The sequence below is a fragment of the Crocuta crocuta genome, unplaced genomic scaffold, assembly GCF_008692635.1.
Source record: "Crocuta crocuta isolate KB4526 unplaced genomic scaffold, BGI_CrCroc_1.0 scaffold59, whole genome shotgun sequence".
Lineage (NCBI taxonomy): Eukaryota > Metazoa > Chordata > Mammalia > Carnivora > Hyaenidae > Crocuta > Crocuta crocuta.
In genome coordinates, this window is record NW_027551578.1 from 720,431 (window position 1) to 747,720 (window position 27,290).

At 38.5% G+C, this 27,290-nt stretch overlaps 1 protein-coding gene across 1 annotated transcript in view; it reads right to left on the reverse strand.

Moving 5' to 3' along the window:
• Positions 1 to 27,290, reverse strand: part of NUP133 (nucleoporin 133) — a 54,300-nt gene continuing 27,010 nt past the window's right edge. Inside the window, exons 14-26 of the mRNA XM_077751655.1 lie at positions 27,100 to 27,194; positions 21,379 to 21,603; positions 17,019 to 17,141; positions 16,325 to 16,421; positions 15,363 to 15,614; positions 14,579 to 14,712; positions 11,917 to 12,075; positions 10,949 to 11,084; positions 9,621 to 9,739; positions 8,569 to 8,649; positions 7,522 to 7,586; positions 6,173 to 6,261; positions 1 to 1,744 (exon numbers count right to left, since the gene is read on the reverse strand). Of these exons, the coding sequence (XP_077607781.1) occupies positions 1,608 to 1,744; positions 6,173 to 6,261; positions 7,522 to 7,586; positions 8,569 to 8,649; positions 9,621 to 9,739; positions 10,949 to 11,084; positions 11,917 to 12,075; positions 14,579 to 14,712; positions 15,363 to 15,614; positions 16,325 to 16,421; positions 17,019 to 17,141; positions 21,379 to 21,603; positions 27,100 to 27,194 (1,712 nt within the window). The 3' untranslated portion in view covers positions 1 to 1,607. The remainder of the gene's footprint in view (positions 1,745 to 6,172; positions 6,262 to 7,521; positions 7,587 to 8,568; positions 8,650 to 9,620; positions 9,740 to 10,948; positions 11,085 to 11,916; positions 12,076 to 14,578; positions 14,713 to 15,362; positions 15,615 to 16,324; positions 16,422 to 17,018; positions 17,142 to 21,378; positions 21,604 to 27,099; positions 27,195 to 27,290) is intronic.

The window sequence follows — 27,290 nt, forward strand, 5'->3', positions numbered from 1 at the left end:
TCACCTTTACAATGTGCTTTTATTAATTTATACAAAACCCAGCAATTCCTTGATAAAGACTATGTTGTGAAACAAATTTTAAAAATTTAGAAAAATTATTTAAAACGTTAGACCTCAATTTTTAATTTTTAAAAACCCAACCATTCTGGTGCCAGGCTAAGAGATAGAGCTAGAAGAGTGAGCCTTTTCCTCCAACTTAAGACAACTACGCCTTACACCATGACAGCGGTAATTTGGCATCAGGCAATCAGTGGGGCCAGAGTCACTGTCAGATTGGCTCTCCTGTCATACCAGGGATACTTAGATTTGTGGAAGCACGTGAAGGGGGCCCAATCCTGTGTCCCCAGAGCACATTAGTACCTAAAAGGATCGTACAGGCAAGAACTGTTAATGCCTATGTAAAAGCAAAGCCTTGGCTTAGAACACAGGAATTCAACCATTTCTTACCTGTCACCTGACAAGTTCTTCCCAACTTCCCTTCCACAGACGCCTAACCTGGCCCCTCGTGCGGTCCCAGCACACACGCCGCAAACAGTATAAGACAAGGCCGCTTGTGTCTTTCCTCTAGTTATGAAAGTAATGAGCTCCCTTAACCTGTTCTTGCCAACACGGTCAGAGGCTGGATTTGAAGCCTAGAGGGAAGAAGGCACAAAGGCAGTGGCTGGTGAAACCAGGCACCGGACTCTTCACCATATTTAACTTCTGACCTTTTCAGCTGTTGGAGCAAGTTGTTTAGTGAGCATTCAACTGGGCCAAAATCTGAATATGCCAGCAACTCCCTGTCCAATCTCTAGTCTTTATTTAAAGCTGATAAAAACTGAGTAATGACACTACTGAGAACAATGAAGCCTTGGGAACAACTACTTTTCAGCAAACCAGATGCCATATTAAGAAAACCTATTATTACTTGTAGCATAACACACGCTTTACGTTAGCCAGCCTGTGGCAAAGCAAGAAGTCACTGTAAATCACCCTGAAAACATACCGTGAATCCCCATGCTGAAAGGGCATTAACTAACCTCAATACTATAAACTTATTATATGCTAACTTACAGGCAGGTTACCACTTAAAGTGTTTTTCACTACTCTCACTAATACTCTACTTATTTACATAAAAATATTTAATCTTTTCCCAATAAACAAATCAGTTCTCAAGCTCATATGAATTATGCCCACTTGTTTTGTCTTTTAGCCCTACAGCAAGTCACCAAACCTGACATCTATCTTACTAGACATTTCTCACCAGCCCTAACCAACACAGGCACCAAATACTCCCAATTGTCCTCAGTGCACGTTCTCCAGAGTGACAGCAATTCCAGAAATTATGATGGAATGGGAGGAGAACGAAAGGGTAGCCAGCATGGAAATAACATGTGATAAACAGTGATAACAAGTGATAAACAGATGGAAAAAGGAGGAGAGAAAAGATCTTGTAACTAAAAAACAAAACTACAGTCACATGGCTGTTTTGTGGCAGTTTCCAAATAAAGTACAAAAAATTCAGTAACACATTATAAAACTGTACAAACTTTCAGATGTGGAAGGCCTAAGATTTTCGTAAGGATGCGCCTGTACACATTTTTAGCAACAGTGACCATTTTCAGAAGTTACACTTGCCCGCGGACATAATACTCATAGTTTGCTTTCAAAACAAACTCAAAGTAAGGATTAGACTTCAGGCTCCCAAGCTGGTCTGCCTGTAGGAGGTCCTTCACCTCTGGTAGGTATTCACTGAGCTGAATGCCTATAATCACAAACACAGAAAGTCCTTTTTTTATTTTAATGAAACTCTCAAATGAATTAAGATGATTGATGATAACAACATCTGTGCTTCTATTTAAAATATAATGTCGCTGCACTATTGGGAAATGCTCTGTCCTAAATTCCTTCCACTGTCAAACATATTTGCAGCTCTAACAACATGACATTCTTTACTTAGAAGAGGTTGCTTGAGTGTTTTTTCCCCCTAGTGGTCAAAACAGCCAGTCTAATTAAAGTCTTTAATAATAAGACCTGGAATATTTTCATTTTTCTCTACAGCTTAAGTCATTTTTTTAATGTGGAAGTTTTTAACTAATCATCACATAAAAGCAAATATTTCAAACGATTATATATTCCAACAATTATATATTTAGGTATTTTAAATATCTTATAATTACATATTCAAGTATTTCAACAATTATATGTATATTAAATATATACCTAATTATATATAGGGAAATAATTTAGTAAAAATAGTGTCATGAAAGCTAGCTACAGTGTCTCAAAATATATTATAGGTAAAAATGAGATAGGTGAAGAACCCTTTCTTCCTAAGTCAGTCCTCTGTAAAGCCAGAAAGCCAATGAGCACTGATGGGACAGAACTGCTGAAATCAAGATCTGCGTCATTACAAATAGGTATGTACAGTTTTCTTGCTTGATAAAGAAAACTGGAAAAACATTTTCATATAAGATAATATTTTGTTACATTAGCATAAGGGTCTCAAAATCAAAGACCCTCAAAGTGCCTTGCACCATTTTTTGTACTTAATTGTAATATAATATAAACCTGGATTAATAAATGTTATGAGGCTAAATCCAAAATATTTATATATCATTTATTACAATTAAAATACTTTCAATAAAGACTTACCTGTAAAACAGTATTAAACTGGTACAAATACATTAATTTCTAAAAGATCAATTCTATTAAAAAGATGTTAACATCTTATTTGGCTTCTCTGTTTACAGCACATGCCCTCTGTTCAGTACTAATATCTGAGGGATTTTTTTTCTTTACAGCGGGGGTCAAGCCTCTGGCAGGTGGTATGAGGAAGGCAGCCTTGGGGATCTGGGTAAACTTAGAGCCAATGCCTCACCCAGAGGGGGCACTGCTCACCAGATCAGTTGACTGTTGCCAGATAAATATTTCAGTTCAGTTTAGGCAAACATTTTGATTCTTAAGAGAAATACGAAAATAAGACTTTTATAAGCTTCTCAACTATAAGACCAGCTTCTGCTGGTCTCTAGAAAAACATTTAAACTGCATATATAATGATACGTGCATTTTATTTTGTGTGTATAATGTACTTCAATAATATATAAAAACAAACTGAAGAGCTCTATATGGGTAAGTTAAATATATCTGTAGGATGAATACATTCCACAGGCTGAAGTAATTGTCGGCTGTCAGAGCTTATGAAATAGGAGGCTATCTATCTCTCTCTACCTTCAGGATCCGTCCTTAAAAATATTTACCACTGTATATAATAACTATATTATTAAAAAGGTTCCAAAAATAAATGTCTTTAGCTCTTGTTATAATATATATACTTTTAATTTGTATGTGTATGTTTGTATACGTTATATATTTATATATATTATATACTTATATGTATTTATATAATAGTTTCTACGTCCTTTGGTCACAATTTAATAATTCTTTCTGTAAAATCACAACTTTACCTTCCTGTTGTCCAGCTATGATTTATAATCTAAGAATAACAAATACAGCAAAGTCACCTTTAAAAGCACCAAACACTTATTTAGCCACAATTCAATTCTCTGGCACTTTTATAAGAACACATTTCATGGAGAGCATTGGATTTGGGCCCAAATGGTTCTAATAATCTATTAGACTCAACTCTCCAACCATACAGAAAAGTCTACCGTATCATTTCTTCATTTCCAAATACAGAGAAGAGAAAGTCTTTTGGTGCATTTTAGCTCTTTTGGAATTTCAAGTATTCCAAATACTTTCAAGCAAAAAAATAGGTTCTGTTGGTAGATTCCTTATTTCATTTTTAGTTTTTATTTATTTTGTGACAATGAAAAGGCTTAATTAACCTTTGTATTATTTGCTCATCTTTGAAAATGAATGCACTATTAAATCTGTCAATGTGGATGGCAATGAGAAAGAATGAAATCTGGCCATTTGCAGCAACATGGATGAACTAGAGGGTGATATGCTGAGCGAAGTAAGTCAGGCAGAGAAGGACAGATACCATATGTTTGCACATATAGGTGGATTAGGAGGAAGCTAATGGAGGACCATGAGGGAGAAGAGGAGGAAAATAGTGGGGAGAGGGAGGGAGGCAAACCATGAGAGACTCTTGAATGCTGAGAACTAAGGGTTGATGGGGGTGTGGGGAGAGGGGAAGGGGGGTGATGGGCATGGGGGAGGGCACTTGTTGGGATGAGCACTGGGTGTTATATGGAAACCAACTTGACAATAAACTATTTAAAAAAAAAATCTAAAACAAAAATCTGTCAATGTGGAGAAAGCAGGTGTTCCCTTTGCATGAACAGAAGTTCAAATCACTTCTGAGCAAGCTCCAAGTAATCTAGTCATAGAATTACATTTTCATTGGATCATTTATAAAAGGAGACTAAAAATCTGAAAACTAATGCTTAGGAGACCAATACAGATGGGCTATAAAACAAAAGCTTCTGAAACACAGAGAGTTTACTTCTCAGAATATTGGTTAGTGTGTCCACAGAACTGTTCTAAGGGTCCTTTTTCATTTCACTTGGTTAAGCCATGATGTTTTAAAAGAGAGGACTGTAAGGGAGCCTGGGTGGCTCAGTCAGTTAAATGTCCAACTTCAGCTTGGTCATGATCTCAAGGTTTGTGGGTTCAACCTCTGTGTCAAGCTCTGCGCTGACAGCTCAGAGCCTGCAGCCTGCTTCAGATTCTGTGTCTCCCTCTCTCTCTCTCTCTCTGCCCCTCCCTGGCTCATGCTCTGTCTCTCAAAAATAAATAAACATTTAAAAAAAATTAAAATAGAGGCCTGCAGAATACAGTCCATTACAGAGGAGTGGGGGCTACGGATTCTATGAAACTGCAAAATACTTCTAGGCATTCAAAGTAGTCACTCTATTGAGTGACTACTGTGTATCAGGGACAGCATTCGGCATGTTTTGTGTAGATTAAATACTGTATCTTGCATATAATTGTATAGAAAACTTTCAAATATGTGTAAATTTCAGTATGAAGTCTCATCCATATAGAAGGACTGCTGAATTTACAACTTTTTATCACTGTGTATTTTTTCCATTTGATATAAAAGGGAATGTCCTTATATCTGAAAAAACTGGTAAATGCTAAGTTAGCCTATTTTGCACACTGCCTGAACTTAGTATTATACATTTTGATATAATTCTATCATACGAGCCACATATATATAAAATAGGCAAAATTGCTCAGTACTGTGAATGTATTTTCTCTTATGATTTTAAGAACATTTTCATTTCTTGGCTTACTTTATGGTAAGAATTCATAACAATATGTAAAATGTGTTAATTGACTGTGTTATTGGTGAGGCTGTGGTCAGTAGCAGACCATCAGTAGTTAAGTTTTTAGGGAGTCAAATGTCATTTTAGATTTTCAACTGCGCTGGGGACCAGTGCTCCTCATCCATACACTGTTCAAGGGTCAACTCTATCCTCTAATTCATATACCTCCCTGAGAAGAACATTTTGTCCATAGAAAAGCTTCAATCAGCAAGTGGAATTTTGTGCTCAATGCTTTAGACACAAAACATATGCAAAACATACTGCCTTGTTTCTTTTTATTTTGTTCCTAAAATGAATTTTAGAGTGTTCACATCCAAAATGGATTTGTAAAAGCATTTGTAATTTCTTCTTAACCATAGTATGTTCAGTTATAAAACAAAAAGTTATATCTCATTTATCATATACATTTTTGGTGTCACAGCCAACATTTAAGTCTATTCCTTGTCCAATCAGCATGGAGACAGCTCACTGAAGTCCCCTAGGATCCATGTGGATGGAGACTTCACCTTGACACATGCTCCCCCAATTGACAAGGAAAGAAAAAAAAAACCTTCCTTCGTTTTAATGTTTCCGTATTTTTGAGAGACAGAGCGGAAGCAGGGGAGGGGCAGAGAGAGGGGGAGACACAGAATCTGAAGCAGTCAGCACAGAGCCCGATGCGGGGCTCAAACTCACAAGCTGTGAGATCATGACCTGAGCTGAAGTCAGACACTTAACTGACTAAGCCACCCAGGTGCCCCAACCCTTCCTTCATTTTAAACAAATCTAATTCTGAGTATGATACTGTTTAATCTGAAATTGCCCTTGGCATCGACACCTTGGCATATCCTCATTATTCTCAGATTTCTAAAACTGAGGGGTGATACCATAATTTCCAATGTTAACAAACTACTTACCATCTTTTAAAAGTTTCTGTAAGATTTTCACAAATATACTGCCTTTAGATACTTCAATTGGATCATCCTTACCATCTGAACTGGACCAGCTAGAAAACAATTGCAATGAGAAGAAAATCAAATCATGAATAAGGAATCATGAATAATGAATCTGAAATAAAGGACTTCTGTTTGCTACTGTAGTTTTGTTCTAATGGTTGTGCTGGGGATGGGGGTGGGGAGTCACATGGGGATTCTTGAGTTTTTGTGATATCATTTCAAATTATTTAGATAAAGGAGCTTTAAATATTGAATACACTTAGAATCTTTATATTAGATACAAGATGCTACACTTAGGTAGCTATTTGCCCAACATAACCATATGTACTTGAGGTCAAAAACAAGTACTGAGGTATCTTTTCCCAAAAAACTCTATATAAATATGTAACAAATCTAGTAAGGACTCCATGATCTTCGGAGCATAAGTAATAGTTACAGTATAACATATTCTGCTTTTCATAAAAGTAAAATGGTAACAGGTGTCTAATACAATGTAAAGTTTATCTAGATGAGATTATCTACTGCTGAAATACACACACACAGAACCAGTGCTCTGTAGTCATCAATGGATATATCCCACAATACTTAAAAGTTTTTAAACATGAAGCCCTGACAAGGAATTCCAGTCAAATGACAGCATACTTTCTTTAATATTAGAAAGGAGAATCAAGTGGGCAGAGCTAGATGCTTCAGAATGTGACCTCCCAGACCAAAGAGAACAATGTGAACTATTTGGGAGTGATCAGAGAAGAAATGCTTTAGTAAAAATAGTTTTGCTACAACCTCTCAGCACCATATAAAAAGGAAAATTGTGAGTAGGGAAGGGTGTTAGCACTCAAGTCACATTCGCTTTAAAATTCTTTTCTCAGAAGTAATTCCTGATTGATTCTGTCTTTCATGGCCACTGCCTTTGCCACCAGTAGAAATCTGCCTTCTCAGGAAGGAGATAATTGTGAAAGAGAGGTCTCAATAACTTACAAGAGAGTCCTAATACTCTAATAAACTTTTTATTTAAAACAAATGCAGCTTCTTGTTTGGCCCAACTTCTATAAAACTCAGGAACATATGCACTTATGTGCGAACTGACAGTCTAAATTTTAAAATCAAAAGTAGAGATGTATTATACCAGTGGTCCTAAGTCCTTAAACTCTTCCTTAATTATTGAATGAAAAATTTAGATTACTAATGGAACCATTACAATTTTCATAGTATATAATACAATTAGGCTACAAGACCATTTGATGTATCATAATCTTCCTAAAAAGTCCTTTCCTAAAACCATATCTTAGATTCATGCTATGGGAACTTACTTATCTCTCTGAAGAGCTTTGCAAAGAATTTCCAGTTTTAGATCATTTATATTTACATCTTCTTCCTTTATAGCAAAACAAAAATATTCTCATTAAGTCCTGATTTTAAAAAATACATGCTTGCTTACATAACTTCTAATTCTACCTAAATATTGCTTTACTTTAATTCATAATTTAAAAAAATTTCCTTGAAGACATTAATACTCAGAAGAGTAAGCCAATTAATAACTTTATGTGAATTAGTTTCTGATTATTCTGTGATAATCTGATGTTATCAGGAACCTTAAAAGGGTTAAGATTTTAAACAAGGTAACATAAAAACCAATCCATTACATTTTTTAAGTCTACCAAACTACTTTTAATTGCAAGGCCAATTTCTTATCCTACAGAATTGTCATTATAAACATTTTTCTTTTTTACCCCAAAAGAAGGCTGAGAAACAACTCCTCTTAGGATGAACATGATGTGAATACTATGAAAAATAAATTGGTAAAGCAACATATCAGACTAGAGAATTAATAATGTCTTAATAAAGACAAAAATACCTCAGGACTCTGAAAAGCAGTGTTTTCTTTTTCATGCACAGAAAAAGACATCAGGGAACTTGTGAGAAATACCAGGAAAGGGAATCTCCTGACAACTTTTCTAAAGAGCTACACATTGGGAGTCAGGAATAGCTGAACCAGAGTCTTTTTTCAATTTTTAAAAAAATGTTTATTTATTTTTGAGAGAGACGAAGAACAAATTGGGGTGGGGCAGAGAAAGAGGGAGACACAGAATCCAAAGCAGGCTCTAGGCTCTGAGCTGTCAGCACAGACCCTGATGTGGGGCTTGAACTTATGAACTGTGAGATCACAACCTGAGCTGAAGTCGTCAATTAACAGAATGAGCCACCTAGGAACCCCAAGAGTCTTTTTTAATTAACACATTGTCATGATTGGCTAAGAGAGGTTATCTTTTCTCTTTTAATATGTATTCAGTTCTACAGAAAACCAAATATATAAATTGTGATACTTGCCTGTGATCATCTCAAGTGATTTTACTTACCTCATCAATATATTCCAGGAGGTCCAAAGCTTTCTTGAAATCATATTCATTAGCTCTTCTGTTTTCTTCACAGATATACAGCTATGGCAAGTTTAAATAAGACTGAGGATTATTTTAAGTAATCATATAACCAAGACTAGAGAAATTTATGGAGATTATAAATAAGTCATTAAGTCTTTCAAGTAAGTCACAGGTATGTTTATTTTATGCTAAGGAGACCACCACATTTGGAAGTCACACTCCATCTACCCTCACATTATACTGTCTTCTAAAACACGCCTACGCTCAATAGTACTTAATATGTATAATTTGGTATATATACTTTAAAAATGTGTGTAAATTCATATTAGTTTCAAGATAGGATACATACTTCAGTATTCTTTTGAGCATATTCTTTGCAATATGTTATGTAAGGAGAGGGTGTTGTGGGCTCAATGACAGGAAATCTGTTACCAATAATGACTAAAATACTGAAGTTTTTAAATTGTCTTCTGTTAATAGAATTAGAGCAAATTCAGGGATCCTACATCACTCTGGTATTGAGACGCTCTCTTGAACACAGCGGCAAAGAGAGAAGCAGAGTTAAGGCTAAAGGATACTGCGTAACAGCGAGACTGTTTCACCACGGCTGCAGCCCCTGATCGAGCCCTGCCATCAGGAATGTGTCGTGTTCCATACAAAAGGGGAGGACAGCACTCACAGGCCGTGTAAATCCAGTTCCTTACACTATGGTTCTTATGGAAGAGCCTGAATTGTAGCTCCTGGTCCGTATACGTCCTATGCTTGGATTTCCAGGAGAAATCCAAGTACTTTCTTCTGGACACCTGGATAAGAATCTCTAGAACAGCTGGAGCTCTATGGGGAGGCAGAGGCTGATCTGCTACTTTCTACCAACTGACATCCTGTCCGTAAGCAGCTTCCAACATCTTATTTTAGAGGACGGGGAAAGTTATCGGAAAAACAGAAATGGAAAGAGGACTACTCTTAGGAACTGTACCATCAGACTCGAAACACTAGTGCTGTTCTGAGACTAAGGACTGGCAAAGACGTACACTGATGAGCTGCGGGGCAGTCAACACCGGCATTGCACTCAGACTCAGCTCTTTCTCCGCCAGCAGCTGCTCAGGCAGGGTCTCCTGGTGCAGCAGAAAGCGCTCCTGCTCAGCCATTTCTAGAATTCAAAATGAGAGGCAGCAAGGGGAGTAAACTTCTGCTGTCATAAAACACATCTGAATTTAAAAAAAAAAAAAAGGAGCACCTCTAAAGGTAATCTCGTCACTATTTGATGATCTTAAAGTGTTATTAATTCTGCTTGCCCTTGATTCCTAATTATGTTAAAACATATTCACAATTTGATCCAAGTCATATAAACAGTCACGGTAACTACACAGAGTTAGGAGAAAAGGGAGGAGCTATGAAAACACACCCTACTGCCTGGAGAACAAGGCAGTTGTTAAACTGTGAAATAGAATGCTTTACTATCATTCTTTTTGGTGTTCAGATTATCCCAACTTGGCCAGTGGTGGCTGTTGTGTTGTTTGGCGTCTTTACATTGAGCTTGTTTTCTGGCCCAACGAGACTCCCCAGGATCATTCCCTCAATGACCCTCATCTCCTTTTACTGAGAAATAGTGGTTATTATAGTTGATTTATTTTTGAGACACAGAGAGACAGCGCATGAGCAGGGGAGGGGCAGGGAGAGAGGGAGACACGGAATCTGAAGCAGGCTCCAGGCTCTGAGCTGCCGGCACAGAATCCAACGAGAGGCTTGAACCCACGAACCGTGCGTGAGATCACGACCTGAGCCGAAGTTGGATGCTTAACCGACTGAGCCACCCAGGCGCCCCAAGAAATGCTTTAAACAATCATGATTCCATCTGAGATCTCCGATTCAAGTGCAGTACAGGGCCCTTCCTCATCCTCCTAGATTTGCATCTGCTTCTTCCCCTTGGTTCTCAAAAATAACAACATACCCAACCATTTTCTTAACAGACAATATAACAAAAGTTTCACAATTATGACACCAAAAAGCTCTGAATTCTCCAACCAAGTAGCTTCAAAATTACCACGATCTACAACAAACCCAGTGAGTAAAGGTTTCTTTGCAGTTCTTGTTCTTAGAGTATGAGTCACTAAGGGTGTAATCAGAGCACTGGTCAAACCATTTAATTTTATTCTTTATGATTCTTATTTAACCTATAAACTTTCTCTAAAAAATAGAATCCCAAATACGTAATTAAGTAATTGTCTAAAGACAGTGAACAGAACGCATTCTTCTTAAAGGAGAGATGGGTCCTGTGTCAAGTATCATCGAACAGGAAAAGGAATGCATTTTAAGAGTTCATAGATAGCACGTTTCACGTTCAAATTCTTTCTTTTACCTTCAATTTTTTCTTGCAGTATATCTTCTGAAAAGTCTGAAGCCAATGCAGCCAATTTACTCAAGCCAAGAAGGGTTTTTTTCTTTGCAAAGTAATGAGTTTCCATGTTTGCCAAACCCAGAAGTGTTGCGTGAGCCTACAACAAACAAGATATGAAAAATGATAAGACCCTGCGTACTAACTCAAGTTGAAATAAATATAGGCTAAAGCACAACCTAAACTTGTGTTCTCCCCTAATGTATATCAATGAAAGATCAAGTCAGTACTAGCAAACCTAAAAACTAATTGGTACTATACATCAAGAGTAATTACACAATAAAATACAAACCAGCCACACTAATTATCGGGAGAAGGGACATATATAAAACATTTGCTCTGGAACAATTATATATTCACTTCAACAACGTGTCAAGGACAAATGTCGAAATTAATTCGTGTACTGTTTTTATTCATAATTTAAACATTTTACTACTCAATACAAATAACGGTCAACTGTTATTTACATGTTAATACGATTTTTGTGCTTTATTTTACTCTAGTAGTCAAAACACAACAGGCTACTTTTTTTTATTGAGACATTAAAAATAATGGCAATGTCGTCATAAATAAACAAGAATACTTTATTCAAATTATGTCAGGAGACATATGTTTAAAATAATTTCTAGATAGCATTTAATCACTTTAAACTAAACTGATTAAAACTAAGTAAAGAGGTGCTTGGGTGACTCAGTTATTTGAATTTCTGACCTCTGATTTTGACCCAGGTCATGATCCCAGGGTCATGGGATTAAGTCCCACATTGGGCTCTGTGCTGACATGGAGCCTGTTTGGGATTTTCTCTCTCTCTCTGAACTCTCTGTCCCTCTCCCCTGCTTGTGCTCTTTCTCTATAAAGTAAAAAATAATAATAATAAAAAAACTAAGTAAAAAACTACCTAAATCCGCTCCATGTAACTCAATCCTTCTTACCTTTTCTAATTCTTGGCTGTTAATTTCATGTAACCAGCTGAGATGTTCATGAGCTTGCAAAAAATTTGCCAACTCTCCATGCTGAGAAATGGGCTGAGATAATAATTTGCCTCGCTTTCCTTTCTCCAGATACCAACGGAAGAGAAAATCTGAAAAATTCTACAAATAAAAGAGCAAAGAATCCAATAATATTTATTAATACAGTTTTAAAAAAATACATTTCTGATAATACAATGTTCATAGTTTTTCAAAGATCTTAGTTCCCAGAATACAGATCCTGTTTAAACACTTCTTTTCTATAGAGTAGGATCATCCAAAACAAAACAAAACAACAACAAAAAAACCCTTAACTTAGTTTCACAAATGAGGAATGCAGATTCAGAAAGGGGAACTTGCTCAAGATCATGTAAACTCTAGATGTGCAAGGTATGGTTTGATAGCCCTTAGCTAAGTATAGCTATTTAAACCTAATTAAAATGTTGAAATTCAGTTCCTCCGTCACACTAATCACATCAGGTGCTCGATAGACCCATGTCCTATCTTAGAAAGCATATAGGAGAGTTCAATGCAATAGTGCAGAATGAAATATTCCCATGGATCAAATACTTTAATGCTTACTCATTTTTTTTGAGAAAGAGAGAGTGACAGAGCACGAGTGGGTGAGGGGCAGAGAGAGAGGGAGACACAGAATCGGAAGCAGGCTCCAGGCTCTGAGCTGTCAGCATAGAACCCAATGTGAGGCTCGAACCCACGAACTTGTGATATCATGACCTGAGCCCAAGTGGGATGCTTAACTGAATGAGCCGCCCAAGCGCCCCCACTACCCACAGGGGTTGAATTCTGTGCTGGAAGGCCACGTGCACTGGACTGATAAACAGGATTCTAGAGAAGCCCTAAATGCCTAGCCAGTTTTCCCTACCTGATGTTTGCTGAATGCTGGGGCAGCATGGAAGGCTAGGCTGAAAAGGAAGATTAAAATGTCCTACAGCCACACAGTATGGAAGAGCTATTTCCACTAAAGGAAATTCTTCCATGAACTTTGAAACCAGACTCTGAAACCAGAAATGAAATGAATGTAACAAAAGCCTCAACCAAGCCTTGGTCCACCTCTATTCTTGATGAACTGACTGTCCTGCCTCTCAGGAGAAAAAGAGCATTTATTTCCATTTTTAAGGCTCCTTTACACATAATATCCAAAATACAATAAGAAATTTATAAGACATAATTAGCAGAAAAATATGACTAAGCAACAGGTCAAGGGAAGCAAACCTGAGGATGATCAGATTTTAGAGGTACTACAGAAGGATTTTTAAAGAACTAAACATATTAAAGAAAATAAAAGAATGCAAAAATGGATGGAAAATGTCAACAAAGAACTATAATCCACAGAAAGAATAGAAATCATGATGGATGCAAGAGTATTTACTTTAGTGCTACTGTGAAATACTACATAAGCCGTGTCCAACAATCCGGCCCTGACCAAATAAGGCAAGTTACATCCGGGCCATGAAATACCACAATACCATCAAAACACTGCTGTGAAATATTTAATGGTATCAGGACAAATGTTTAGGATTAGCACTTGGCAAAACATATTTGTCCAGAATAATATAGCGTGAAAAGACTAGAATAATATAAACCAAATGTTAAAATTCCTCTCTGGATAGTGAAATTATGAGTGATTTTAAAAATCTTTCTGGCTTATAGGGACTGTCTGAATTTTACACTATGTTCACTTTTATAGTAAGAAAGAAATAGTTTTTACAGGACGATCGATTGGCTTAAATACACCTAGAGAGTGCATAATGCAAAGTTTTTTGAAAAATAAAAAGCATGTGGTCCTCCTGGGTGGCTCAATTGGTTTAGTGTCCAACTTGGGCTCAGGTCATGATCTCGTGGTTCGTGAGTTCGAGCCCTGCATTGGGCTCTGTGCTGACAGCTCAGAACCTGGAGCCTGCTTCGGATTCTGTGTGTGTGTGTCCCTCTCTCTCTCTCTCTCTCTCTCTGCCCTCCCCCTGCTCATGCTGCCTCTCTCTCCCTCAAAAATAAACATTAAAAAAAAAAAAAGCAGCATGATGTTAAAGGAGAGCACAAATCTTTGCTGTATAGAAAGCTGAGCTCTCTAAAAGCTGCAGTATCTTGTGCTCCCAAGATCTTTTCAAATTTTTAAAATTCTCTCAATATTCATATACCTAAGCACCTTTCATTATAACTGGAAATATTAGAATAGAAATGAAAACTTTAACATATTCTTCAAAGGTCAAAGAACCTTTCAATAATATTTAGAATCATCTGCCAGTTTACAAAGAAACATTAATGCACAAATCAGTATCTAAGTTAACTACAAAATGACTCTATATCATCTTCCAACAAAACACCCACGTAAGATTTGGAATGGGGGTGCCTGAGTGGCTGAGTTGGTTAAGCATACGACTCTTGGTTCCAGCTCATGTCATGATCTCACGGTTTGTGAGTTCAAGCCCTGCATCAGGCTCTGCACTGACAGTTTGGAGCCTGCTTGGAGTTCTTGCTCTCCTTCTCTCTCTGCCCCTCTCCCCACACGTGTTCTCTCTCTAGAATAAACACTAAAAAAAACCACAAAGATTTGAAATGGTAAAACCTTACTACAGGATTGATTTCCTACGTCCCCAACATTCGTTACCTGATCAGCAAACTGGGTCATATAGCGCTGGAGTCTGGTCTGGTTGTCAGTCTGCTCACACATTTGCACTAAGATATCAAAGTCACAGTACTTTTCTGCTAATGAAGCAGCCCACGAGTACTGGCCTAATGTGACTGTAGAAATGAGATCAGATGGAAAAAAATCCTATTAGTAAAAACTTATTGTGACAAAAAATATTACTTGAAACTTTACCTTTAATTCATATTACATTCTAAAAATAATGGAATAGAAACCTTTCCACTTACTGGCACTTAGTTTCATAATCCATATAAATTCATTAAAGAGGCAAATTTAATCCCTTGCTTCATCACTGCCTACCCATGATGCCATTCCCTTCTTTGGTATACTAGCAAAACAAGCTACTTCTAATCCTAGCTGTGAAAACAACATGTCCTTTGCCAAACAGCCATGCTATTCCATCTGTATCCTCTAACAGCTATCATCGTGCTCTATTGTGCAGTCTACTTGTTCATGTAAAGTCTGAGATTATAAGCTCTCTGAGCACAGTCTCCATTTATTGTTAATTTATTCATTTTCAAATCATCTTCAGCACCGTCTATGGTACTTGTCCCTGGAAAGTTATGTAAACGAGGTTAAAGAAATGAATGAACGTAGAAAGCTGTATGTACGTGCTTTGCTTTACATTCTTGGTTACAGCTGGATTAATGATATTGCACTGAATATGCTGCATTAATGATTTGACTCCTTCATCCATTCTGCAAATTCAAAGACCCACAGCCCTTGCTAAATATCATGCACTTACGAAGTGGAGATAGGAGCTCTGATCTTTTCTGTAGGTATTCCATTTCCAGACTGCTATATCTTTCTTGATCACCAGACTTGTCCAGAGACTTAAGCTGGGAAACATAACCATCCAGGAAGCAATCAATCAGTGCTACGAGCTGCTCTGTGAGAATGTTTCGGAGGCTGCTGTCCACCTGAGGACACACCACTTTCAGGACAACCCCGTGCTGGCGCACTATGACTGTTCGGATGCCGCCAGGACCACTCGTTGCTACAGAATCACACAAAGTAACATGCTAAGTAAGGGCTCTAGAATGGCTCGGGAAAGAGCCATTCTAGAGCTGCCTAAAATCTGTATCAACTGCCTAAAATCTGTATCACCTCACTGCTTCTGGAAAAATAAATCAAACAGGGGTTCAGCTGAAAACTCTCTATGTCCTACTTAAATCCCATCTTCTCTGAGACTTCCTCAACACAGCTAGATAAACGAGATCCTTCTTCCTTCTAAATTCCTTTAGTGCCACTCTACTTACTTTCTTACCAACATTAAATACAGTCAATGCTTCTAAGGCCAGGACCTCCTTCTTTGAATAACTATATGCACTAAAATCTAGTAGACATGGAGCACCTGACTGGCTTAGTTAGTAGAGCATGAGACTCTTGATCCTGGGGTCATGAGTTTGAGCCCCCTTGAGGGTATAGATTACTTTTGAAAAAGTCAAAGAATGTTTAAATATCTGGCGGACACATGATAAATATCAGTTACATAAATTATAGAGAAATCTATAAGTTATTCCTAGAGAATAAAGCAATTTTCACAAGAATTACTTTCTGAAGATGATACTTATTTTTCATTTCACTTACAAACCCACACTAATGGAATTAAATACAGCTTCCAAAAATGACAGGTCATTAGAAATATATTTTGAATCACTGCTAATAATAAATCAGTACATTTGAGCTCAGTGCTTACAATCTCACCTGTCCAAGGAACATACTCAGGTTCTTGTTCCAGTGGTTCTTTTCTATACAAGGAGTTTCTATTCTGTCGATAATGACAGGCAGCTTGTAGCATGTCCTGGAAAAAAAAATGCACTGGCATATGCAGAAAGTGACGAATCCCAGTATTTTTAAAGATAATTTGAACATCAAAGTCTATCAATACCAAAAAATACTCAGTCCAAGTCTGCAAGAATCACTCTTTTGGTTCTTTCTGCATTTGAAATTTGTTTTACTCCATAATTTAACTTCAATTTTGGAAAAATATAGTAAGCAAACGAGGAAAACCACTGCTATAAAAACCATTAGCTAAGATTAAATGGAAGATTTTAATCAATAATATAAATGATAAGCTCTTGAATAATTAAGACATTTAGTTATAACATTAATACACTTGCCATGATATATGTATCTTTCTCCAAAAAGGCTATTATTTGTTATAATCCAGAACTCAAGATTACAGAGACTTTTAATATGCATAAGACACTCAAATTGTTTGACTACTAAAATGACTGTATTTTTCTAAATTTTTGGAATTAAATGTTAAACACTTATAAATTCCTGGCAATACAGAAACCACTGCATTGGAATATGGAATACTGGAATATGGAAACCACTTTCTCTTCCAGCCAGACTCTGGTCTTTGATTTGCTGAAATCTTCATCGTGGTTTGTACCTTGAGGATACTGTTCACATTGATCACCACTTCAGCCCATTCGACAGAGTCCAAGGATGTTTCCTTTAAGACCTGCTCCTCATGCTCCAGTAAACACTCACAGATGGTATCTACCTGCGACACCTGAGGGAGTACAGAGAAGACAACTACTTTCAACAAAAATTATGGCGATGGGTAATTATTACAACTGCCCAGAATCTACTCAATGGGTTTTTCCCATCAAGTCATAGTCTAAGCTCAATAGTAAGAATAAAACAGTTGATGGCAAAAAATACATTTAAAAGGAAGTAGGAAGAAAAAATGCTGTTCAAGGGATCCTTGAGCAACACATGTTTGAAATGTGTGAGTCTGCTTACACGCAGATGTTTTTAATTAATGTACAGTACTGTACATTTACTTTGTCTTCTTTAGGATTTGTTGTAAACAATTTGACTGCGTTGGGAGGAGGGTTGGGTACCCCTAACCCTCACACTGTTCAAGGGTCAATTATATAACTTCTAACTGTTCTTTTCCAATTTTTTGTCATTATTAACACATGAAGATAATGGTGCAAAACTGTTCTAAAACACTGAAACCCTTGTTTCCAGTTACAGCCCACAGTTCAACTTGCCCCACTTTACTACTTAATACACTTAGAGTCTGCACAGCATTGGGCACTCAGAGATAAGAAGAAATAGAAATCAGGTTTGCTGCCCTTAAGCGTACAAACTAATTGAAGGAACAAACCTATACACATACAAAGCATACTCCAAACAGAATCATTCTTTTAAACCCTCTTCTTCCTTTTCTATTTCAGATGTTAGTCAAAGGCACATTAACAGCCCTAGCAAGAGACTTTTGCCATATTTAATTTAAAAGCTTAAATGTAAGAATTTTTTTTTAGGATGCGAGATTTACTAATTTATTTAATGCATGTTTGTTTATTATTTCAAAAGAGAGACAGAGCAAGCAGGGCAGAGAGAGAGAATCACAAGCAAGCTCCGCACTGCCAGGGCGGAGCCCAATGAAGGGCCTGAACTCACGAACTATGAGATCATGACCTGAGCTGAAATCAAGAATCGGATGCTTAACTGACAGAGCTATCCAGGTGCCCCATAATGTTTATTTTTTTTTTAATTTATTTTTTTTTTTTATGTTTTATTTATTTCTAGGAGAGAGAGAGACAGCGTGAGCAGGGGAGGGTCAGAGAGAGAGGGNGTTTATTTTGATAGAGACAGAGTTGATAGAGACAAAGAGAGAAAGAGACACACACACACACACACACACGGAATATCCCAACCAGATCCCATGCTGTCAGCTCAGAGCCTGAGTTGGGGCTCAATCCCATGAACCAAGAGATCACGGCCTGAGCTGAAATCAAGAGTCAGATGCTTAACTGACTAAGCCACCCAGTCCAAACATAAGAATTTTTTTAACACTGTTAATGTGAAAACAATAGGGAAACCATATATGATATAAAAAGCAAAAAAATATATATATATATAAAAGCAAATCAAATGTCAAAACACTTGCTAAACACCTTTATGATAGGAGTTACATACTCAGCAGTTTCAAATACTGTTCATACACTAACCTGACAGTCTCTCTCTTAAGCAGTTACCTCTGCTTACGGACCCCTAGAATTCAGAACTACACCCAAAGGAAGCTTAAGACCAGTAAATGTCATAGTCTTAAACATTACCATTTTCCATATGGAGTGTTCTTTTGAAAAACCAATCATGTTTTTGGTTTTGTTCTATCATATTCCTAAGGTCCTACTCCTGAATTATGTATCCAAATGATAATTATTTCTGGTTTCCAAATCATTCATTTTTTTTCAGTTATCTGGAAAATAGATAAATTAACTAGTATGCTCTCCACTTTGGTCCAAAGGCAGAAAAAGGAACAAGACTGTTACTCAATGCTTTCAAATATTCTGTTAATTTTTAAAAAAAATCTTTGTTTTGCTATATTGAAATGAAGTATGAACAAAGACAAAAAAGACAAAAGTTACAACACATTCTGATTGTGAAAGCTATCTATATGCCTTAAGGATCCTACCTTTTCCCCTTCAAAACCCCAATACCCTCTCAAAGCTGAGGCCTTAAGAGGCTTACAACCCATTTCCAAATTCCTTTTCTCAAATACAATACTCCAACCCTTCCAGTCCAAAAGCCAGATGGTTTTTATAGACTAGTTCAGGATCTCAGAATTAGCTCTGAGGTCCCCAGTCCTTACATCCTCCTCTCTACCATTCTACCCTCCATCATGTACTTTACGGACTTTAATCTTTTTTTTGTTTGTTTTGTTCGGACTTGAATCTTAACACATTCTTCACTATTCCTATCTCCTCAGAATTCCAAGACCTTTTCACCTCCACCTAGACTCCCCCCAACACCCAACACTTCCAAAAGTTAACTCTGGACACTTCTCCTGCAGTTTGAGGGATAGACACCACCTCTTTGGACAAGCTCTGGCCTCAGACCTAACCTCTCCCTCCCAAATAGTACTCTCATCCAATATGTAGATGGCCTTCTCTTTGTAGCCCTTCTCTGCCCACTTCTACTTCGGACACCATCATTCTCCTCACCCTCCTAAACAACAAAGAGTTAGGACCAAGTACAGACACCTGCGAGTTTTGTCTGTAAGCTTGGCTGGCGGGGGTGGTGGGAGGTTTGAATAGATTCCTGTGATTGATGAGAACATGGAACTTGATGTAAACTGTTTTTCTTCCTTTCATTCAGATTTTGGGCATATTTCCTAGATTAAAAAACAAAACAAAAAAACTGCTCTGCCTTACATTCTCTAGGAAAAAACTAACTCAAGTGTATAAAAACAGGTATTCTTTGAACGAAGTACATTTATGGAATCAACAGAAAACCTGAACATAGTTCAAGGTCTTATTTTTAGGTTACAGTACATGAGATACAATTGACTGTTAAACAACACAGGTCTGAAATACATGGGTCCACTTATGCACAGATTGTTTTTGATAAATATAGTACAGTACTGTGAATTTTTCTTCTTTATGTAAATTTCATTTAAAAAAAATATTTATTTTGAAAGAGAGCAGGTGAGGAACAGAGAGAGAGGGAGAGAGAGAATCCCAAGCAGGCTCTGTGTGGTCATGAACTGTGAGATCATGACCTGAGCCTAAATCAAGAGTCAGATGCTTACCTACTGAGGCACCCATATGTCCCTAGGTAAAATTTAATATTTCCTTTCCTCTACTGTAAGAATACAGTATATAATACACATAACATACAAAATGTGTTAATTTGACTATTTATTGGTAAGGTTCTGATCAACTATAAGCTATTAGTGCTTGAGTTTTGCAGGAGTCAGAAGTTATACACAGATTTTCTATTGTTCAAGGGGATTGTCACCCCACACCTCCAAGTTGTTCAACGGTCAACTGTATTAAGAAAAAAAGACTTCTTGGCATAGCCTGTTACTAGATTACAGCAAGACTGTAGTATGAAGAAAATAAAAATTAGAGGCATTAAACAGAGTTAAAAGTTCCCCAAATGCAAAAAACAATTCCGAATTTCAAAGCTGTGGGATGAACTAGCAGCATAGCGTCACCTTTAAAGGGAGGGAGTAAATCTCCCTCGTCCCTTCACGAGGTTATAAGAAGTCACAACACAAGAACATGAACTGTGTACTGTTATCACAATGGCCAGAGGCCACCAGCACCTTCCTCTTTTCTCCCTCCAAAGTTTACAGCACATTTTTCTTTTCCTTTGAAAAGAAAATGATTTTAATAGCAAGGTAGATAGTAGGATCCTAGCAGGCACCTGAGAAGAGTTTAGTGAAGTGACGGTTTACAGCGGTGTTGGCAGAGTAAGCAGATCTACAAGCAAAGGGGGGCGGCACCCGGGGCAGCAACAGCGGAGCTGCCAGTAAGTCCAGGTGTGAAGGCGCGCTGGGAAGAGGCAGCTTCTGGAAACACGGAGACACGGAGAGCAGCCAGAGGGAAGCTGCGGTCTCTGACAGAAGGCACGGCGAACCGCAGTGGAAGCCGGGAGGGAATGAAGCTGTGGGAGGGGATAACAAATGTAACAGAGAATAGTAGTGCCTCACCTCTGTTAAAGGCAACAAGAAGCCAGAGGGCAAGGGAGCCCACGAGCGAAGGGGCCTCTGAGGCAGAGACAAGAGTGGGTTTGGAGGGACAAAAGGAAAACATCTGGCAGACAGGAGGGAAGACTTTTTAGTGAATTTTGCAAGCTCTAATTTATAGAGAAAGTGATAAATAAATATGGAGTCCTATTTAAAATTTCAATGAGATTTTTTTTTGTCCTCAATCTTTTTCTCTATTCAAGGCATAATCAGCAAATGCACAGCTCTAGAAAGCCACATTAAGGGCAAAATAACTCCTTACTTCTCTAAAAAAGACATCTGCAGGTGTCAGGTTGGATGGGATTTCGCAGTCCCTCTTGTTTAAAGCAATCATTATTGCTGTGTTAACGAGCTCAGAGAGCCTCGAGTGGTAGTTCTTGAGAACGATGGCGGCCGATAGCTTTTCGGCATGCTCACAGAGCAACAGTCGCGTTGCCATGGGGATCCCTCTTACTGCAAAAGTGCCAAGACGTCCAAATAAGCCAACCTGGTGGAAATACAAACACATGGTCTTAGAACGCACTTACAGTAACATTCGAAGTAATGCAGTCTTCTCTCCCCCGGAAGCAACAATAGTACAGAGCTATGGCCTTAGCTGTCCCCAAGAAAGTACCTCAGCTGTCTCTCCTTTATGCTATTTTGAACACACACACACACACACACACACACACACACACACACACCCTTCAGCCAGAGCTGTTAGCACCTACAAGAAAGGGCAGATGTTCCTCTTCTGAGATTAAGGTCATTCCATTACTCCATCTTATTTCTCATTTGTGGTTATCAAAATCGTAAAATTGCTCTTTTCTACGTAACTTCCCTACATCCTAGATCCTTGGGAACTAGACACTCAGCAGTTTCCATCTTCAGCAACTGATTCCCAGAACCTTAAAGCCATGGGGAGGGTGGGAGGGTCTTTAATCCTTTGCACTACCTACCTCTGGTCTGCCTGATGCCCATTTCTGGCGTGTTACTAGGTTCTGGGACTTCTAAGCTTTCTCATTTGATGAAGCATTACATCCCAACTAGGAAGCCGAGAGAAAGATCTAAATACTGAATAGTCTTCCACATTCTCCGTATAATCTATTTCATTAACAAAGTGACTTGGTTTTTATATGCTGAAGTTTATATTAAAGTACAGAGAAAACAAAAACAATAACCCAAATCCCCAGGGAATTCCTATGGACAGAACTGATAAACACACATGGTTAGAAAATTTTTTTTCTGAATTAGACTTTTTTTTTATTACAACGAGCTTAAGAAAACAATGAGGAATCTAGCTTTTGCTAAATGGTTTTCTGCAAATATCCCATGAGGTTAGTCTTCTCCTTTTTCTTCTTCTTTTTTTTAAGTATAAAGAGAGCCCTGCAGTATGTAAAAGGAAACCCCCAGGGGAAGGCTGCTTCCCATAAAATAGACCTCAGAATCACTTAGGAATGTCAGCAGTCAAGACAGAAGAACAAGAGGTAATTACAGTGAAAAGCAAAAACAACTTGTGTCTTGGCAAGACTTGGTTGTGTAAACAAGCTTGGTTACAAGTGCATGTCAAGAACAGAAACTCCAACATCAGCCAACTGAAAACAAAAGATAAAAGATGACATTCAGGGGCCTTTTTCCTTTTTCTCTGTGCACAAATACTTTCACTTTTTCTAACTGAGAGACGATGCTTCCTACCCCGGGGACCCGACATGGAAATACTGTGTGCCCGGGTGCTGCTGGCGCCCCCTGACTACCAGTGCGAGCAGAGAATCTGGGCAATCAGAGGATGAACATGACCTCTCTTGGCTGGAGAACCATTTCTTACCACTTTGCTGCTGAATTCACTCACTAAACTGCTTACAGAAAAGCCATCCCCTCCCTGACTTCTGAGAACGTAGAGCAATCATAAAGACTGCTAAGAGGACAGCACACATGAACCCTTCCTTCAGAGAATACACCTGAGAGAGTGATTGTGATAAACCAGGGCCAGAAGGAAGGATAATACTGTAGGTTGGACCTCAAGGCTCTCAGGAACATTCTCTACCATCCCAAATGAGTAGCAAAGCCAGGAAAGAGGGCATGAAGCTCTAACCCATGGAAGAGAACAATACAATTAATGCTACTTTTAACAAGTTCAGTTGAGCTTCCCTGCCACCTTGGATTCCAAGCTGCAGAGAGAACCGGAATGCTGTCAGGCTCCCAGCACTACGTCACTCACACTGGTCCCTTTAAAGTCTTCCTTCCTCAGGCCAGACCACGGGGCCCTGCATGCAGTGAGGGCCCAGACTCATGATGTGTATGCCAGTCTGCAGCTGGAGCAGGAATCAAACCCGATGACTTCCACTTTTTAAAACAGCAGCCATCAGGGATTGGGGGCAGCAGAGAGGCTTCAGTGAGGGGGAGACTGGACTGGGATGTGCAAGAAGGCAGGATGAGAAAGGCCATGCCAAGCAGCCTGCAGAAGCGACTCTGGCTAAGCTCACAGCCAGCGGCCCTGACTAACGCTGTCTGCTCAGTGTTTACATGGAGCCCTCACACAGCTGGGGCCAACCCTCTGGGACACTCCTAAAGCTCAATGTACCTGCTACCCTTGCATGCAGCAGGTGTGATTCCTGTCTGCTTTCTTAATTTGATAACAAAGCAACACCCTAGAAAAGGAGAATCTTGGAAAAGTGTGGGGAAATCCACACGGGTTTTCCCAGTGTTAGCTGCCTGTTTTGCAGTATTAGTTACAACCTTTCACGATCCTGAGAGCTGCAATGCAGGCTACCCGGGGCAGTCTGAAAAGATTTCTTTAACCTCACAAAACACAGGAAAAATGGAGAATGGATCAAGACTGGGTAGGTTGGACCTCAAGGCTCTCAGGAACATTCTCTACCTTCCCAAATGAACAGCAAACCCAGGAAAGAGGGCATGAAGCTCTAATCCCTGGAAGAGAACAATACAAAATATTTAACAAAGTGTTCTCTTCCCAAAACGCTCCTTCGAGGTTCAACTAACAGTGCAGGGGTGGGTCACCACTCGAAATCTCTCCACCATACTGTCCATGGTAAAAGCAGAGAGGCTGACTTGCACATGCTTAGAAAACTTAATAGTATGGAGAGGTAAAAGTCCCCCACCCATTCCCTAGTGGACGGACAGTTAAGTCTCCTCCATGTCTTTATATGCTTTTGTGGCATTTCTACACTGGGAGACATTTTTTTTTTAATACAAAGAAGTCACATTATATATACTGTTCTCCACCTTGGTTTTTTGTTTTGTTTTTTTTTTAATTTTTAAATGTTTATTTACTTTGGAGAGAGAGACACACACAGAGTGCAAGTGAGGGATGGGCAGATAGAGAGGGAGACACACAATAAAAAGCAGGCTCCAGGCTCTGAGCTGTCAGCACAGATATAGGGCTCAAACCCACGAATGGGGAGATCATGACATGAGCTAAAGTTGGACGCTTAACCGACCAAGCCACCCAGGTGCTCCTGTACCTTGTTTTGATGGCATCTTATTTTTCACAACAAATTTAGATATTTTTTTTCTTTTTACCCATTATTTTTAATGACCCTGAAACAGGTCACTGAATGGATCTCTCAATTTATTCAACCTGTTCACCTGGTTATTTTGAAATAAGAGTTCCATTGGGGGGGAGGGGGGAGATGGGCATGGAGGAGGGCACTTGTGGGGATGAGCACTGGGTGTTATATGGAAACCAATTTGACAATAAACTATTTGTAAAAAAAAATAAATATTTTTTAAAAATAATAAAATAAAATAAGAGTTCCATTGTCTTTTCTGATTTGAATTCCCTTCTTGGTTCCCTCACAAATACTGCAAATGTAGTTTTTAGATGAGGGCGTTCTGCCTGTCTGCTTTAATTTGCCTCAGTGTGGCAGCGTGGCCAATGAAGTGATGACTACACATTAACAGCATGCAAACCACACAGCGAAGAAGAGCAAACCAACTCCCTGCTTCTCCGCTTCTCTGTACTGTGTGTGAGGACACAGCCTTCCCTCAACGCCAGAAAACTAGAGGCAAAGATACTGACCTGAGGCCTTGATATTGATTCTCATCCCCTTTGGAATGAGATATGGCCCTGTTGGTGCTGAATCTGGCTCGAGAACGAGAGTCTTATGTTCAGAATTATTTCCTTAGATGCAAGTATCTGGTTATACATTTTTCCTGATTATTAATGTAAATCAAAATAATTAATAAGCGTTAATAAGGTAATACAAATATAAACACATGGCCAGAATGGGATTTTTAGATCCAGCTAGACACTACCTTGCAATGCACACCGCTTCCAAGAGCTGAGTGATGCCAGCAGGGTCTCTGAAGCCCAGGCAGGTGGTGACAAAAGATGCGGCAACCGGCCCTGCTACCGGCTCCCTCACCCTTTAAGTCAGCATGCCCTTGGGGTGATGTTAAGGCGTGAACTGCTTCAACCCCGTATGACACCTTCCTGCCACTCTTCCCATCAAGAGGTAGAATCCATTCTCAATCCTTTTCATCTGGGCTGGCCTAGCGACTTGCTTTGACCAATGACACTTTGGTGGAAGGAACATAACATGACATCTAAGGTAAGACCTGAGGAAGACTACAGCTTCTAAGTTCATCTCTGCTGAGTGCTGCCTGAGACCACAGGAAGCCAGTCCAGCCTAAAGGAGGACTGGAGACTAAGTGGAGAAGAGCCAAGTGGCCCAGCTGATGGCCAACTGTCCATCAGACATGAGAAACTTGGGGACTTTCAAGTCCAGCCTACCCTAAATGCAGTTCAAGGCGTGGTGCCGGCCAAAATCCACAGAAAAATCACCCACGTACTCCATAGAACTGCTTTAATTCACCATATTTTGGGGATTTGGGGAGTGGTTTGTTAGGTACTAATAGGTAATTATACTAAATATAATTAGTATACTTGACTAACTAAACAATTACATCAGGAGAAAATGTTATATTTTACCATTAATTTGGAGTCCACCTAAACCACTAAATTTATACACACACACACACACACACATACAGAGAGAGAGAGAGAGAGAGAGAGAAACAGACAGACAGACTTGAATGACTGTGGCTCCCTTGCCAAGACAATAGAAGTAGACAGGAACCAAGCCAAGCATTATAATGAAGCAGAATATGGACTTAAGAACAATCAAGGTATTTCTGGTATCATAAGGTAGCCACTATCCACCAACTGGTGATTTAAATTTAAGTTAGTTAAAATTATTTTGAAAACAAATGTAGTTTCTCAGTTGAATCAGCCACACTTCAAGTGCTCAGCAGCTGCCTATGACTAGTGGCTACTGAACGCCACAGATATAGAACATTCCCGTCACAACAGAAAGTTCTATTTACACAGCATCAGAATCTCTCTAACATGAAGGCATTACTAATTTTGGAAAAAGTAAGCACAAGTGGGATTAAATGTGTTCATTTGGATAAATGATATGCCTGGGAGCCACTACTGATCAACAAAGCAGAGACGGGTGATTCTGTGTAATAATTCTGTGTAGCAGCAAATTATAGTATTCTAATTTTAGACCCAATATAAATGGGAATACTCCTTAAAAAATACTTTAAATAGGGAATTGATTCTAATGGCCCTTCAAAATTAAAAACCCATATATCAAAATCTGTCATCATCTTGATATTATTCACTGTCTTTTTAATAATATAAAGTCAATTCATGAAAACCTAAGTTTACATAAAAGCACACAGAAGACCTGAATAAGAAGCAGGATATCATTGAATGTTATAAGAAAACCTGAAGCATTTCTACTGAAATACACTATTTTTCTTCCTTTTTACCCTGTTTTCAATACAGTATTTATCCTTGAATAGCTCGCCCCCTCCACCCCCACCAACCCTAGAATTACTTTTAAGACAGCAAAGAAAATCCAAAACACGCACCATGTCCCACCCAATGAAACACCTCACAATAAGCAAGGATCTCCTGCTGTCCTGGAGAGAGCTGACAAAAGACAGTGTCTGTTCATAGAGACGAGATGCTTACCTGGTGAATAAAGTCCATAAGGAAAGAATGGGCTTTCATTTTGTCTTCCAGCTGGTGAAGAATAATCAGTGATGTATTGCTAAACCCAGGTGCTTCTGTTGAAACACAATAACAAGATTTAAACACATAGTATACCTGGTTTACAATAACTACTGCTATTAAAATAAAAAGTTACTAAAAAAAAATCTATA